The sequence below is a fragment of the Microplitis demolitor genome, chromosome 1 (assembly GCF_026212275.2).
Source record: "Microplitis demolitor isolate Queensland-Clemson2020A chromosome 1, iyMicDemo2.1a, whole genome shotgun sequence".
In the NCBI taxonomy this organism is placed as follows: domain Eukaryota; kingdom Metazoa; phylum Arthropoda; class Insecta; order Hymenoptera; family Braconidae; genus Microplitis; species Microplitis demolitor.
Window position 1 is genome coordinate 10482552 of NC_068545.1, and position 17536 is coordinate 10500087.

At 36.3% G+C, this 17536-nt stretch overlaps 1 protein-coding gene across 7 annotated transcripts in view; it reads left to right on the top strand.

The window, feature by feature from the left end:
* The window catches only part of LOC103570417 (dystrobrevin beta), a 156714-nt gene that overhangs the window by 71533 nt on the left and 67645 nt on the right, over positions 1 to 17536 (top strand). For all 7 annotated transcript variants that reach the window (XR_008404454.1, XM_053742585.1, XM_053742581.1 and 4 more), the window contains one exon: positions 7034 to 7214. Coding sequence is in view for 6 of the 7 variants with exons in the window: in XM_053742585.1 (XP_053598560.1) it covers positions 7034 to 7214 (181 nt within the window). In the remaining variant the exon portion in view is untranslated. The remainder of the gene's footprint in view (positions 1 to 7033; positions 7215 to 17536) is intronic.

A 17536-nucleotide genomic window follows, 5' to 3' on the forward strand; every position in this document is an offset into this window, starting at 1 on the left:
AAAGTTGGCAATTCTATAAGTTGATGGCCACTTTCTCAGAAAGTTGGTGGCAAAAGTTGACAATTTCATAGTTGACGGAAAATTGCCTTCAATTTTATCAGAAATCAGTCGTCCAATTTCGGCTGTTCGTTGGTGCCAACTTCCTCAGAAAGTTAGCGGTAACCTGTAGTCAACAGATATAAAAGCTAAAGTTGTTGACAAGTTGTCGTCAAGTAAGTTGCAAACTACCCTTGTAGGAAAAAAAAGATTGACAACGGGGCTGGTCTTGGCACAATACTGGGCTACCCAAGCTCAGTCTCCCGAGGTTGGTCCAAGATCCAACCGACGTTCAAGTGACGAATCTTGATTTGCCAGTCTTGGGCCAAGATTCAGCCAATACTCAAGTAAAAAGCCCTGGTCTACCAGTCTAAATAACAAATGGTACCTAAAAACCTCTGGCTTCTATGTACAGCGTAACAGCTAGTGGATAAGACACTTGCCTAGCAGCCATGAAGAACCAGATTCGAGACCCAGCAAATCCAAAAAAAAATTAGTTTCATCGATCTACCCGATTTCTCTATGTACAAATTTATTTCCATATGTTACCATCACGCACATGTCCACTGATATTTTTTTTAAATTTATTTTTAATAAGTATAGGTAGTGATACGGAATGACCGTCATTGTGAGTTTTGGTCACAAGACAATCCGCTGACGGTTTTGTGACCGACGGACCTAAATGATGAGCCTGCTCTAATCTGAAATGACCGTCACAAATTTTCCGGTAAGAGTTCGTCATTTCGGACTGTCAAAAATTTTTTCATCACAAATTTGGTCAGTCATATCTAGCTAGATGATTTGTGACCGTAAATAAATTTTCGGTCACAAATTTGGGCTTGGTCATGAATTTGGTCAGTCGCATTTAGCTAGATGATTAAACGCAATCTTTTTTGCAAATGATTAAAAAATTTATTTTTCCCTTCGTATTCTTATCCCGTAGTATTTTCAAGAAAATGGCAGTTTCAAAATTTAAATTTGTATAAAAGTTAGAAAGGCGTTTGTAAAATGTCGTCACAATCGTCACGATCCGTCATTTTATGAACGGTCCGCTGACGGTCTTGTGACCATGACGTGAAGGTCAAAAAATGACCTGACGACCAGCTTCACACCACTAAGTATAGGTGCTTATTAGACTTTTAAATTAGAGGACTATATTTTTCTTTTTTAATAAACATTAAAAAATCGAAAGGGTATCTTAAAATATGGTGACAGTTCAAATTTGAGTTCTTAATATTGATATTTAGAGGTGGCTATCGATAATTTTCGATATTTCATTTAGTAACATGGTAAAAAATACATAACTTTTGAAAAAATCCAAATAAAAAAAATCTCTTCTTAAACATTCTGTAGCAAATTTACTGATCTACAAAAAAAGTCTTTTATGATTTTTGCATAAATTCAACCATTCACAAGATATCCGACGTCAAAGTTCGATACGATTCGAAGAACTTGTTTTTGCTCGTTCTGAATTTTATACCATGTCAACTAATGAGAATTCAGAAATTTTCAATACAGTTTTTTGTAGGAAATTGAATGTTCTACAAAAAAAGTCTCTTATCATTTTTTGATAAATCCATCTGTTCAAAAGTTATTAGAGCTTGAAGTCAAGTTAGAGTAAATTTCGCGATCTTTTTACTTTTCCGGCGAAACTATCGGACTAATCATGAGATGTCAAGAGATCTTTTTTGTAGACAATATTATTTTCTACAAATTATCTCTGATAAATTTTTTTTTAAATTCTACACTCTATTCTAGTTATTTCGATTTTAATGCCTAGCTCTAAAAATCGATCAGAACACTATTTTTTTAGAAGCTTGGTATTAAAATGAAAATAATAGCTAGAATATAATGCAGAATTTAAAAAAAATTTATCAAAAATAATTTATAGGAAATAAAGTTGTCTACAAAAAAGATTCTATGACATTTTATGATTAGTCCGACAGTTTCGCCGGAAAAGTAAAAAGATTTATCAAAAAGTGGTTGTTGGGGTTAGGACAGACTGAATATATTTATAATGAAAAAAAATAATAAATAAAATATAAAGAATAAACAATTAGTTGTGCAAAAGAAAAGGAAGCTAAATTTTTTACGAATTATTGGTTTTCAGCTCTTATATTTTTTCAGTAATTATAATTAAACACAAATAATTTTTTTTTAGTATCGATTTAAAAAACAATAAAATCAAATAATAAATAGAAAAAAAACAGTTTCACTCCCGTTCATACATGCTGAAAAATAATTTAAATTGGATGAATATATAATTTAAAAAGCGGTCGAGAGATGGCGCCCCTCTAAAAAAGAAAAAAAATTGGCAATAAAAAAAAAAGTTAAATAAAATAATAACAATCATAAAAAAATATGGCTGCTATATGTTTTTATGAATTGTCAGTTTTTGATTTATATGAATTGCAATTGAACAAAAAGGTTTTGAATAGTGGTTTTCATATGGGTTCTTCTGTTTAAAAATTCAAGTGTAATAAAAAAAAAAAATTAAGTCATCCGAACGAAAGTTTGGCATTTTGCCCTATCATAATTATTCCACTTCTACCACAATGTTTGTATTCGCGCATGCGTAAGTCGAAATATTATGGTAGAGGTGGAATAATTGTGTTAGGGCGAAATCCAAAATTTTCATCCGGACGACTATATATACTAGACTGGGCCAAACAAATTGACTATTTTTTTTTCTTAGCTATATCGAAAATATTTTTCAGAATGACAAAATGAAAATTTCATGAAAGTTTGAGCTCTCGATATTAATTTTAAGAGGTCTATCTTCGCTATTTTTAATTTTAATTCATAATTTGATGTTTTACGTCAAAACTGCTAAAACATGGGAGTAAAAAAAAATAACTTCTACTTATTTTTATGTAAAATTAAATTCCCTACAAAAAAAGTCTGATTGGAAATTTTCGTCAAGCAAGCCGTTTCCGATTAATTAAGCTTAATAAATTGATATATTTTTTCGATTGAACATTTTCACTTTTGAATTTTGTAACTAACGAATCAATAATTACTTAAAGAAGACCATGGCAGATTTTTGAAGGAAATTTGATGCTCTACAAAAAAAGTTTTCTAACATTTTTTGCTAAATTCACTTCTTCGAAAGGTATTCAAGGTTGAAGTTGAGTCAAAACGACTTGAATAACCCGAATAACTTTCGAAGAAGTGAATTTAGCAAAAAATGTTAAGAGACCATTTTTGTAGAGCATCAAATTTCCTTCAAAAATTTATCATGGTCTCTCTTCTGACGTAAAACATAAAATTATGAATTAAAATTTAAAATAGCGATGATAGACCTCTTAAAATTAATATTAAGCACTCAAACTTTCATGAAATATTTATTTTATCATTCTGAAAAATATTTTCGATATAGGTAAGAAAAAGGAATAGTCAATTTTTTTGACCCAGTCTAATGTATACACTCACACAAGCATCATGGTATTGTGACAACATTTGTCTTTCATACGAAAACGCTTCAGATGGCATATACTATACCATTTCAGAAAATTTACAATTTAACTATCGTAATTTTTGTGGTTTGTATTGTAAAAACATAGAGGCAGCACTATAAATAAAGTCAAAGAATAACAGAATAAATATTATAATTAAGTCTTATTTATTATTCTTTTACTATTTACGATAGTAACATTCCGTGAAAAATGAATTATACATGGCCATGCATGGCCGTATATGGCTCATATATGAAACATATATGGCCATACATGGGGCATATATGGCCATACATGGGCATACAAAGTTTTTTAATACAGTCATGCTTGGCCATATACAGTCATACAAAACCATGTATGGCCATATATGGCCTTGTATGATTCATATATGGCCATATATGCTCCATGTATGGTCATGCATAGCCATGTATGATTAATTTTTCAACTATTACAATTACTTATAAACAGGATGTTGTCGTGTTAAAAAAAAAGGAAATTGTTTTGATATCACTAATAGCATATTGATGATTATTTTTTGCTTTTTCGAAAGTGATTATATTCTTTGAACCTTTCGTAGCACAACTAAACTTTGTTGTAACTTTCGGTCGCATAGCCTAGTCGTCAAAGCGTCGGTCTCTCATACGGAAGGTCCCGGGTTCGAATCCTACTAAAGCGGGTGTGGTCATTAATAAGTCTAGCGTTTTTTCTCTGAATTAAAAATTTCCATTTCGATTAGGAATTAAATTATTTGCATATCTGATAATCTCTGCGTCGCCAGAATCATTAAAAAAAAAATTTTTTTTTAATTTAGTTAAAATTTCTATACATATTCATATCAAGTCATATATGGCCGTATCAAGCCATGTATAGCCATATATGGCCATGTATGATGAATTTTTCACGGGATTGCAGTATTTCTTATTGAATTTAATACAACGAACTCTTAAGGGAGGGAGGGTAAGGGCTAAAAATCTGATTTTTGTTTTGGTTTTCTTATAGCTACACATTTTAAGAATATAGTCTCCAAATTTGAAGTCGATCAGAGCAAAACTCTCAAAATTATTAACTAGTTGGTCTTCTTTAAAACTGTAGCTTTGATAACTGCGGATGGTCGGAAAGGAAGTGCAGATATACAGTATATTCACTTGGTGATCGTTCTAACCTATATTGTTCTGTTTTACAGAATTTTGTGTAAGTTGAAAAAAAAATTTTTTTCTTTTTTTCATTTTTAACATTTAAAGCACTTTTTTACTTTTAGTATTTAAGCACTGCTTTTTATAAACTAGATTACCGATTTATTTCAAACTTGGTACACACTTTCTTCTTATAAAATACCTCCTCCCAACGTTGAGTTTTAGAATTTTTTTTACATCAAGAGGATTTCCCAACTCCAAAATGAAGCAAATTTTCGTAAAAAATAGCAGTTTTTACTTTAAATGACGACAAAAAAATAAAAAATGAAAAAAAAAAGATAATCAGAGAACATTGGGGGGAGGATTTAATAATGCTTTGACTAAATTTCAGTGGTTTTTTATTTTAAATAATTTCCAACTGAGATACAGTGCTCACCGCAAATCGTCTATTTTAAAAGACGTTCTGGGAAAAGCTCCGTCACCGGCTTATTTGTGGATACTTTTGCATAAAAAAATTACTCAATGTTATTGAATCTATACTTAATAATGTTCAAAAGGTTGCAATAAATTAACTCAATCCATACGTCTAAAAAAAATTCGTAAAAAAGCGTTATTTTTCACGATTTAGCCTTTACCCCCCCCTCCCACCCCCTTAATGAATTCACGATATTGAATAGTAAAGAATCTTTTTAAATCTGTAAATTTTCGTATCATATATTTGAAAGCTACAGATAATAAAAGTATAGTCCAGAATTACGATAATAATATTGGAATTTTTCGTCGAATTTTTTTTCCGTGTATTTTCTTACTTTTAGATCCGAACAAATTCCGTTTTCTTTTCTTCTAATTTTTTGCTGTTTGTTGACAATTAACGAAACATCATGTGATCATTTTGGTTATTTATGTCAGTTTTGTCTATAGTTTTGGAGATCAGTAATTGAATTTAACCATTTTTTTAATTACGAATTAACGACTTTTTATATTCGATTATAATAATTTATTTTTAAGTGCTGTCCCTGACGGTTTTAAATCAGCCTGGAAACACCCTAGGAGTGGAAACACGGTGGAATCACGGTGGATCCAGGGTGGTTACAGGGTGGGTTTGTGCCATTTTATCACCGTGTATACACACGGTGGTTACATGGTGTTTCCACGATGGTAACACGGTGTACCCACCCTGTTTCCACGGTGTATTCACCGAGATTCCACAGTGTATCCACGGTGATTACGCGGTGTACGTGGAATCACGGTGGGTACACCGTGTAATCACCGTGGAATCACGGTGATAAAATGACAAAAAACCCACCGTGTAACCGCCGTGGATCCACCGTGATTCCATCGTGTTTCCGGGGTGTTTCCAGGGTGAATCAAAACCGCGAGGGATAAAATAATTATAAAATCACACACAGATTTTGTATGTTATTATAGTACATTTATTAAAATACAGTCGACCATATAATTTTTAATGAATAATTTTATCCATTTACGACAAGATTTTGAGCTGTTTTGAAGTGTCGGGGAATTATTGTAATAATTGTTGATCATAAAAATAAATTCCTTGATGCTCGCAAAGTTTAATTTAAAAAGTGCATGTTTTTTCCCATTTAAAACTTGCGCTATCTTGAGGGCTGGGTTAATTTTTTTTTTAAATTATTTGGAAGAGTTTAAGGGGGCGTAATGTAAAAGATTAACAAAAGCTGCAGACCGGTAAATATTTATTCAAAAATAAATTTTCTTTTCTATAAAATTGTTGAGGACATAAATTTTCGTATTTTTAAAAGTTTCATAGATATAAGTAATAGAAACATCAGAAATTCAATTAAATATTTAATTTAATTTAAAAGGCTATTAATATTTTGTAAGCAATGCCAGTTATTGACTAAGACGAAAATTAATTTTTTAGAAAATTTTTCCGTCTGTATAGTCAAGTTATTGTTCAATTTATTTGGTTTCCAATCTATTAATACTAAAATTACTGGTAAAAGTAAATTTTAAACGAGTGTTCGAGTTGTAATCCGAAATAAAATGAGAATCTCTGAAACCGCTATACTCAACGGTGTAGCATAAAAAGATAGAAAAGGGGAGCTTAATGGATCTTGATTATTCTCTGGCGCAGTCTTCCGCAAGTTTCTGAAACAATAATCTGGGGCAATAATTGTTCAGTTCTTGCGCAAGAAATATGTTTCGAGAGTCTTATACAAAATTTCAGTCAATATTGTTTATCATATTTTCACAATATTGTAAACAATTCTTATGCAAGCATCAATCAATATTGCTACTAGGGTATCACAGAACAAGTGTAAATGTTATGAACATATAAATTATTAAAATATACGTAGTGACATAGTCGTGTATAAATATATCACAAATTTAGGTTAACAGTTCTGAAATATATGATTTTCACTTTAGGCCACCATCTCCGTTGCCATCTCACAATGGATTTCAAGATGCAGGATTTTCTATTGGGTTGGATACTGCATCTTTGGATAGCCAGTTAACCTTGAAAAGTTTTGACTCTTCAAGGCTTGACGACGAACATAAGTTGATCGCCAAGTATGCCCATCGGCTAGCTCAAGAAGCTAGGACAGTGGTAAGTTCATGCAAACATTTGTTTCCATAGTGGTTGTATCCCTTCAGTTGTAGTTCAAGTTCAAAAAAATTATTCATAGGGCTGTAATATTACGTATGTTTAATTCAGTTAAAAGGTTAATGTCTTCTTACAACTCAAGAGATAATAAATGCAAGAGTATATATGTTAATGCTTTCGCGAATGCGCATTCTTCAGCTATATTAAACAAATATATATTGTAATATGTAAAAAAATTCGACGCCGGTTAAAAATTATTTAAAAATAATCAGGAGACACGGTAGTATCTCACGCCAAATACACGTTCAATCACATGCATATGTGTGAAGTGTCATGGCGCGAGCCTACCGTGTATCTATACCGTAAACATAGTGGTTTTTAGCTCTCATTTTTAAAAACTTTTTTAAAATAATAAATTTTCAGAAAATTCTTTCTTTATTCGAAAGATAATTGATTGTTCGTCTTAAAATTATAAAACTTTATTCATTTTAGTTATAAGAACTAATTTAAATAATGAAATTAGGCCAGCATATACTGTAGCACCCCCAATTTAGACATTTTTATAAATTTTTTCATGCTCTAGGGGCACTGCCAGAGAATAAAAAGTTATAAGAAAAGCCACGATTGAGTAAAACATTGAAATCTTTTTATAGCAAAATTTTTACTATAGTTTCATGCGGAAATTTTTTATGAGCATAAATAAATACGTTTCATAATCATAAATAAATCCGTTTTGATATTTAAGATGAATTTTCTTTATTTGACGTCAGTGTTCATTATTATAATTTCAATCAATTTTCCCCGATTTCGCATAAATACTACAGAAAAAACTATACATATTACTTTAGTTTTACTTGAAGTTGTTGTGAGTTGCATGCGAATTGTCTTAAGTAGAAGAAAAAACTTGACAACTATTTCAATCAAACTAATGTCAATTTTTTACCAATTAGCTTAAATAAAATTAAATTGAAGAACTCCGAATAGCTACTTTAGATTGAAATTGACAGTAATTTTACATTGAAATTACTGAAAATTTGCTGCACGAATTTGTCGCCAATTTAACAGCAAAAGTAAAAAAGAAAAATTTACGGTTAATTTTTGCTCAATTTCGAGGTAACACTTTTTGCTGCACATAAAAGTCGGTAATGTCCATTCTTACCATTTAAGAAAGTAATCAAATTTATACTTAAAAATGTCTACAACTTGAATATAAAAAAATAGTTTACATTTTTTCAAGTGAAACTAACAATAAATTGGAGCAAAAATTTACCTGGAAATTGACGAAAAATTTTTCTAGTAAGCTTTCGAAATGAATTTGCATTTTAGTTCGGGTAGTAAATTTACGTAAACTTGTATAACAAGTTGTATATAAATTGTCCTCGAAAACAGAATTGTCCGAAGTTGACGGACATTTGATGAAATTTCCCAGGAAACTTTTGCTAAACAAACTGTGGTATTAGGGTGTCTATTTAAAATATTTAAACTTCTTGATATTGCAGTTATATTCGCTAGGACGTACCAAAATCAGCTCTACTTACTTAGCCGTACAATAATAATTATTCGTACAATAATATTAATCGAGTAATATTATAAAAAATCAATGCTAATTGTAAGGATATTCCCTAATTGTACAGTTTAGTTAGCAAAATTTAAGTTGCGAAAGTTTCCTCGAAATTTTCGTCAAATGTCCGTTAACTTCGGGCTCTTCCATTATTGACGAGAATTTGCATAAAACTTGCGATTTGACGTAAACTTACTACCCGAATTTGAATCCAAATTTATTTTAAAAGTCGTATACAAAATACCGGCAAAAACGGAAAAGCCCGAAGTTATCAGACATTTGACGAAAATTTCATGGGAACTTTTATTAGTGTTTTTTTCTAGTAATCAAAAAGTGACCTCTAAGTTAAGGAAAAATCAACCGCTAATTTTTTTTCCAAGTTTTGATATCAAATTGTCGGCTAATTTGGACAGCAAACTTCGATAATTTTAATTATCAAATTACTATCAATTTCAAGCTAAGGTGGCTTTTAGGGTTATTTCGTACATCTAACATTGTGGCGCTACTTGTCAATACCTTATTAGCAAAATTTGAAAATCGGGTTTTTAACGAATGGAAACATATAATTATTTTTAATCGGAAGATTTATTATCGTTATGCAAAAAAAAATATTATTTTTATTGAAGACTACTAATGGCAAATCTAGTTTCTTAATTACATTTTTATTGTAAATAAATTACTGTTTTCTTTGTTTTAACCGGCAATCATCGACAAATGATTTCCTAGTGATTTAAATGGAAAAATTAATAAAATATCGATGTAGAGGGGTCAACTGGAAAAAATTAAAGGCTAATTTTTATTTACTATTTCATAATTAAGCAATTAACTCACAAACAACTTTGATAGACCGACATTGATCGACAAACGACGAAAAAACGATTGCAATCAGAATAAATCAGATCGGCTTACATTGAGTTGGTTTATGATGAGGAGTAAAGTAAGTGGAGCTGAGATATACAACTTCAGCCATAAGCGATTTCTGATAATCAAGTTGGAAGCGAGCTAGTGGCAACCAACTGCAGCAACTTGTTATCAAGTTGGCCGCAAAGATTGTTGGCATTTCCATAAGTTGACGGCAATTAGTCGCCTATTTTCTGAGAAAATGTGTGACAACAGCTGGCATTCCCTTAGTTGACAGAAAGTTGACTTCAATTTTCTCAGAAAGTTGGCGTCAGGTTGCGGCAGTCGATTATCGTCAACTTTCTAGGAATGTTGGTAACAACTCCCGAGAAAAAATTTTTATATATAATCATATAAAATTATATATAATTATATACAACTCGATTATATATACTCATATATGAAAAATGACCAAATATAATCATATATAATTATATATTTAGTGAGGAAGGGAGCAGTATATTGGTTCCTTTTAAATAAAACGATTTGAAATACACTTAACAATTTTATTCGACGATAGTCACCCGGAGTGTGATGCTCAAGACGGGGAGTTAGGTCGAAGTGTCTGATGGAGAAAAGGGCCCTTCGGTATCAGGGCTCTGATATTCGTAGGAGTACCGAAGGGTAGTAGTGGGAGCAAAAACAAACCCCGAAGATTTGCGGAAGTTGTCGAAAGAACGTCTTCGGAAAAAAGAAAATATATCGATAGAGGTAGGGCGCGGCAACAACGCAAACGATGACGTCAGTGGGCCCCGCAGTCGCTGGCCGGGCGACCGTGGGTCCCTAATCCGTTTGGGTTTATTGCTCGACAGCAGCAAGAAGTCGTAAAAATTAGGAAAACGTAAAAAAAAGAAAGGTAGAACAGCTGCTAGGAAAAACCCATGGGTTCGGGAAAACCCATGGGTCGGAGGGAAAAAACACTCCGGGTTACAATATTTACAAATGTTTACTACTTAATCCTACTTGACTAAATTTCTTAACAAACTTAAAAGTACTTTACAACAATGGTTCCTAAGTCTACTGTGAAATAAATGCTAACAAATATTACTCGTACTTTAACGCTAGACTATTTTTAATACTTTAAAATATAAATAAATTTAAATATAAAATAATGAGAAAAAAAACTGCAATTAATAATTATTAACTTAACTAATTATTTCGTGACCGCCACATCACCCCCCTACCAGTGAATGAGTTCACGAAAACCCACTCTGAAGACGGTCTGGGAAGCGGACCCGTCTCCCTGTTCTCGTGCGCCACGCGTCGTCCCTGGGCTGCGGTTGGGTAGGCGGCTGGTTGTAGCTATGTTCGGCACTGGTTGATGCTGATGGCTCGGCCGCTGGAGGAATAGCCAATATCGGTTGGCTTGGAACTGGATCAATCGGTTCCGGTGTACCCAGATCCGGATAGTCCAGCTGCGGATGATCTGGAGACGCTGGAGGTGCTTCCTCTGGCTCGCCTGGAGGATTCACCATCACGAACGCCGGTTTCAGGCGGTCGATGGAGACGGTGACGTCGTGATCCCGGATGCGCACCACAAACGTCCGCTCCTTGCGGCTGACCACCTTGAAGGGTCCCTCGTACGGGCACTGCAACGGCGCCTTGGGCCCGTCGTGCCGGACGAACACCTGTTCAGTGGTAGCAAGGTCTTTAAAAACGAAAGTTTTCTTACCACCGTGCCGTGAGCCGGGAGCTGGGCGTAGACTGGTGAATTGCCGTCGCAGTTCCTTGACGAATTCCGCTGCGTTCTCGTTCTCCCCGTATCTTGATTGTGACACCAGGAACTCGCCAGGAATACGCAGTGGCTGACCGTACACCATCTCTGCTGCCGATGCTTGAAGGTCTTCCTTCCACGCTGTTCGAATGCCGAGCAGTACTGTTGGTAACACTTCTGTCCATCGCTCGTCTTCGTGGCACTTTATGGCGGCTTTTAGCTGCCGATGAAATCGCTCCACCATGCCGTTGGCTGCCGGATGGTACGCCGTTGTCCGAAAATGATTTGTGCCTGTCACGTGGTTGAGCTGTTTAAACAAGTGTGCCTCGAACTGTCTCCCTTGGTCCGTGGTTACTCGCAATGGTGTACCAAATCGTGAGATCCACGTATCGTAAAATGCACGGGCCACAGTTGGCGCTTCTTGATCTTCTAGGGGTACAGCTTCAGCCCAACGCGTAAACCTGTCTACCATCGTCAGGCAGTATCTGCAACCTTCGGAAGTGGGCATTATGACTATGTCAATATGAACATGTTCAAACCTTGTTGATGGTGGAGCAAATGTTCCGATCGGCGCGGATACGTGGCGTGACACCTTCGAGCGTTGACATTGAATGCACTGGCGGGCCCATTCCTTACAATCTGCTTTTATCGACGGCCAGACGTAACGTTGTGTTATGAGTTTGACCGTGGCGTTGGCCCCTGGGTGAGAGAGCCGGTGCACCGCGTTGAATGCGATCTTCCTAAATGGCTTAGTAATGAATGGCCGTGCTGTTGGCGTTGATACGTCGCAAAATACCGGGACGTCTGTACCTGGAATCAACAGTTGTTTAATTTGCAATGACGTGTTACCTTGCTGCAACTCCCGAAGTTCCTCGTCCTGCCCTTGGGATTCGGCAAGTGCTGGGTAGTCGATGGTGGCTTCCAACTCTTCGACCCGTGACAACGCGTCAGCGACGACGTTGTCCTGACCAGCGATATGGCGAATATCAGTTGAAAACTGGCTGATGAAATCAAGGTGGCGAAACTGGCGAGGTGAACACTGGCTGGACTTCTTCTTGAGAGCAAAGGTAATCGGCTTGTGATCTGTGAAGATCGTAAATTGCCTAGCTTCAATCATGTGCCTGAAATGTTTTACAGATAAGTATATCGCCAGGAGTTCACGGTCGTACGCTCCATATTTCTGCTCGGTTGGACTCAGTTTCTTGGAGAAAAAATCAAGTGGCTGCCAGTGGCCATTGACTTTCTGCTGGAGTGCTGCGCCGACAGCGAAGTCGGATGCGTCGGAAAATATTGCTAGAGGTGCGTCTCTTTTAGGGTGTGCGAGCAAGGTAGCCTCCGCGAGGCTGTCCTTACACGCATCAAAAGCTTTGATGGCTTCCGGAGTCCAAGGAACTGGTGCGTTGCCCTTGACGTTGCCTTGGAGTAAATTGTTCAGTGGTGCTTGGACTGCGGCTGCTTTAGGTATAAACCTGCGGTAAAAATTTATCATACCTAGGAATCCTCGGAGCTTCTTCACGGTATCTGGCAGCTTGAAGGACCTTATTGCCTCCACCTTCTCCGGGAGCGGCTGCGTACCTGCGCCGGATACTAAATATCCGAGAAATTCTATCTGCGGCTGTCCAAAAACGCACTTACTTGGATTTATTACCAGTCCATATTGTTTCAGTCGCTCGCACACTACTCGTAGATGTCCCATGTGCTCATCGAGTGATGCTGAAGCTATCAAGATGTCGTCGATATACGCATACACAAAGTCCAGACCCTGCAGTACCTCGTCTATGAAGCGCTGGAAGGTCTGTGCTGCGTTTCGGAGTCCGAAGGTCATGAACGGGAACTCAAAGAGTCCAAACGGCGTGATGATGGCCGTTTTCGGGATGTCTTCCTCCGCCACTGGTATCTGCGTGTAGGCCCTGGTGCAGTCGATCTTTGAAAAGATACTCTTTCCGTCTAGATGTTGGGCGAAATCCTGGATGTGGCGTACCCCATACTTGTCTGGGTACGTACGGACATTCAATCCTCGATAATCGCCACATGCTCGCCACTCGTCGTCGCCTTTCTTGGGCACCATGTGCAGTGGTGAAGCCCACGATCCTTTGCCGGGACGTGCAAGACCTAGACGCAGCATCGCGTTGAACTCCCTCTTGGCCGCTCTGAGCCTGTCTGGAGCGAGTCGCCGTGGCTTCTGAGCGACTGGTGGACCTGGTGAAGTGATGATGTAATGTTTTGTATTATGTTTTACCTGCTGGGGGGCGCCTTCAGGGCGCGTAATCTCCGGGAACTCTCGCAGCAGCTCGTGAAAGGGTGATGAACCGCTGATCGTCTTGATGCTCGGGTCGCCGCACTCTGTTATCTTCCCCTTGAAGGTAAGCAGGGTGGTTGAATCAATCAGCTGACCTTTCTGCAGGTCTGGCAAGAGTCCGTAGTGAGCCAGGAAATCAGCGCCGAGGATGGGCTTGGAGACGTCGGCGATGACGAACCTCCAAGTAAATTCGCGTCTTAGTCCGAGATTAAGTGAAAGTGTCGCAAATCCATACGTTGCGATCGGCGTGCCGTTAGCTGCAGAAAGCTCGTAACTGGACTTTACGTGCGGGCCACGGAGACGCTGTCGCGGGAACACACAGAGATCTGCTCCCGTGTCCACCAGAAACTGCACTTTCGATGTTCGATCCCAGACAAATAGACGGCGTGATTTCATAGGGCAATGGTCGTCTGCCGTCATTAACGACCTCCCATCAGGTTTCCCGGCGACATGCTACACGGCAGCGTACACTTGGTGGCCTTGCTTTGGAACCTCCAGTGATACCAGCATACTCCTTCTGGACGTGGACCTTGCGATCTCGAGCGAGACCTGGATCTCGAGTGATTCCGGCGCTGCTGCTGTCCTGGCGGCTGCTGACGCTCCTGCGAACGCGACAACCTGACTGACGCAACCTCTTGGCGCAGCATCGAGACCTCCTGCTGGAAAGATATGCATAACTTCTTTACCTCCTCCGCTAACGAGTTGTCTGGGCTCGCTGCCGCTCCACGTGCTGCCTCTGCGATAGTAGGTCGAATCGGCAAATACTCAATCGCTGCATCGGCTACCTCGGCCGCTTTCTCCAGTGACTGGTCCTTAACGGTTACGAGGATTGGCTGCAGAGCTCTGGGAAGTCGCCCTTGCCATAACGTGCGCACTGTCGACTCCGACATGTTTTTACCTGCAAGATGCTGGAGCCGGCGGAGAAACTGCGACGGTTTCTGATCACCCATTTCCTCGCTTTCTAGCAGCCGGCGCGTCCTTTGGTCCTCCGTCGCTCCCATTCGCTTCAGGATCTCAGTTTTAAATGTTGTGTATGGAGTGTCCCCAGGCTCCGCAACGATCAAATCACGCGCTTCTGCTACGACGTCTGCGGGTAACTTGGGTAACATCATCGAGTACTTGGTCTTTTCCGCGGTTATCCGTGACATTGCGAACACCGCCTCTGCCATCGCGAACCATACCTCGAGGTCTTTCGTCCTACACTCTGGCAACTGCGGTGAAAAAGTTGCTACTTCTGGGGTTTTCTCGGCGTCTGGCGTTGGACACATTTTGACGAATAATATGCACGGAAAGAAAAAAAAACAAAAAAAAACCCAACGGAAAATGAAATCACTCAAAAATAAAATACATAAATATTGTCGCTCGCGCGATCTCACTCGATATTACCCGCACACCACGTCACTGCTTGCCCGTCGATGGCTAACTACCCGATAATAATTAAAAAAAAAAAACGAAAAACACTCAATGACGTTAGAAAAACAAAAAAAGAAAATATACCGCACTCTGATCACTGTTTGTCTTCACGGGGTCACCACTTTAGTGAGGAAGGGAGCAGTATATTGGTTCCTTTTAAATAAAACGATTTGAAATACACTTAACAATTTTATTCGACGATAGTCACCCGGAGTGTGATGCTCAAGACGGGGAGTTAGGTCGAAGTGTCTGATGGAGAAAAGGGCCCTTCGGTATCAGGGCTCTGATATTCGTAGGAGTACCGAAGGGTAGTAGTGGGAGCAAAAACAAACCCCGAAGATTTGCGGAAGTTGTCGAAAGAACGTCTTCGGAAAAAAGAAAATATATCGATAGAGGTAGGGCGCGGCAACAACGCAAACGATGACGTCAGTGGGCCCCGCAGTCGCTGGCCGGGCGACCGTGGGTCCCTAATCCGTTTGGGTTTATTGCTCGACAGCAGCAAGAAGTCGTAAAAATTAGGAAAACGTAAAAAAAAGAAAGGTAGAACAGCTGCTAGGAAAAACCCATGGGTTCGGGAAAACCCATGGGTCGGAGGGAAAAAACACTCCGGGTTACAATATTTACAAATGTTTACTACTTAATCCTACTTGACTAAATTTCTTAACAAACTTAAAAGTACTTTACAACAATGGTTCCTAAGTCTACTGTGAAATAAATGCTAACAAATATTACTCGTACTTTAACGCTAGACTATTTTTAATACTTTAAAATATAAATAAATTTAAATATAAAATAATGAGAAAAAAAACTGCAATTAATAATTATTAACTTAACTAATTATTTCGTGACCGCCACATATATAACTGTATATAATTATATATGACTATATATAATTATATTTGGCGATTTTTCATATATGATTATATATAATCAAGTTATATATAATTAAAAAATATTTTTGAAAAAAAAAAAAAAAAAAAATTAAATACCAAATTTTTGATTTGGTTATTACCGCGCGAACGCATTACAAATTCAGAAACAAGAATTGATAGCAGTAAATGATGAAAAAATCCTGGAACATCTGCTAGGTTCGGACACGGCTCCTTTTGGCTGGTAGCCCTGAACGTTGATCATTGGTCCACATCACGAGAGTTCAAGTCATGTGCTTAATTGATGTGTATTTAGAGTGAAATGCCGGTAAAGACCGAGTTCATAAGTTTTCGTGATGGATTTTTACACAATTTAAAAAAACTCCATGAACTTATATGAAATTTTATTTTTGTCGGCCTCGATAATAATTATATAAAATTTTATTAAGTTTCTTCAAATTTTTTGATTTTCTGTTGTGATGTGAAATTTAAAAAAACTTATATAAAATTTTGGGAAACATTGAATAATTTCACAAAATTATATGAAATTCAACCGATTGAAAAACTGGGTATTTCCAATTTTTGAATACCATGAAAAAAAAATTTTTTTTTTTTAAACACCCTAATGATTGTATACAATTATATATGGATATATATATATATATATATATATATATATATATATAAGATTATATATAATTATATATGATTCTATATGAAAAACATTTCTCGGAATAGTATTATATAGAATCATATATAATATATATGGAGCTACATATGACTTTCTCCGTTTAAATATTGTATTATGTATGATCATATATAATCATATATAATTATATATAATTCTATATGGATATATATACAAGATTATATATAATTATATATGATCATATATAGTTATATATAATTATGTATGATTATATATAAACATTTTTTCTCGGGCTTGAAGTCAATAATAACGTCAAAATTTTGAATTTCGTTCTGTTGTATATAAAGTTATATCTGCTAAACAGTACCAAAATCGGGCAACTTAGTGCTATATATGTATGTATGTACAGATATAAATGTAGATCAGTTGAAGTATGTTTGCGTAGTAATTGCGTCAAAAATACGTATAATTATCTCTAATTAAGTAATTATTATTAACTAACAATTAATGATGCATCAGATAATTTAAAAAATATAATCCGTAATTAACTTTCTTATGTTCTATCTAGCTACCCGCAATGTCTATATTTAAAAATTACCTCTCTAATAAGGGATCCACAGTGTATATATATATATATATATATAATTTAAGGCTATCTACAGATCAATTAAATTATCATTTTTATTTAGTAATTGCGTTGAAAATATGTATAGATCTCTAATTGATACTTATTATTGACAAACAATGAATTATGCGTCAAATAATACTAAAAATTGAAAAATATAATAACACTACAAAAAAAAATAAATCCTATCAAAAACAGATTCTCTGTATAGTCGCGCCAAGTACACGTTTAAAATTTTTTAAAAGTAAAAAAAAAATTATTTTTTACAAAAAAAAAAAAGTCAAATCGAAAAAAT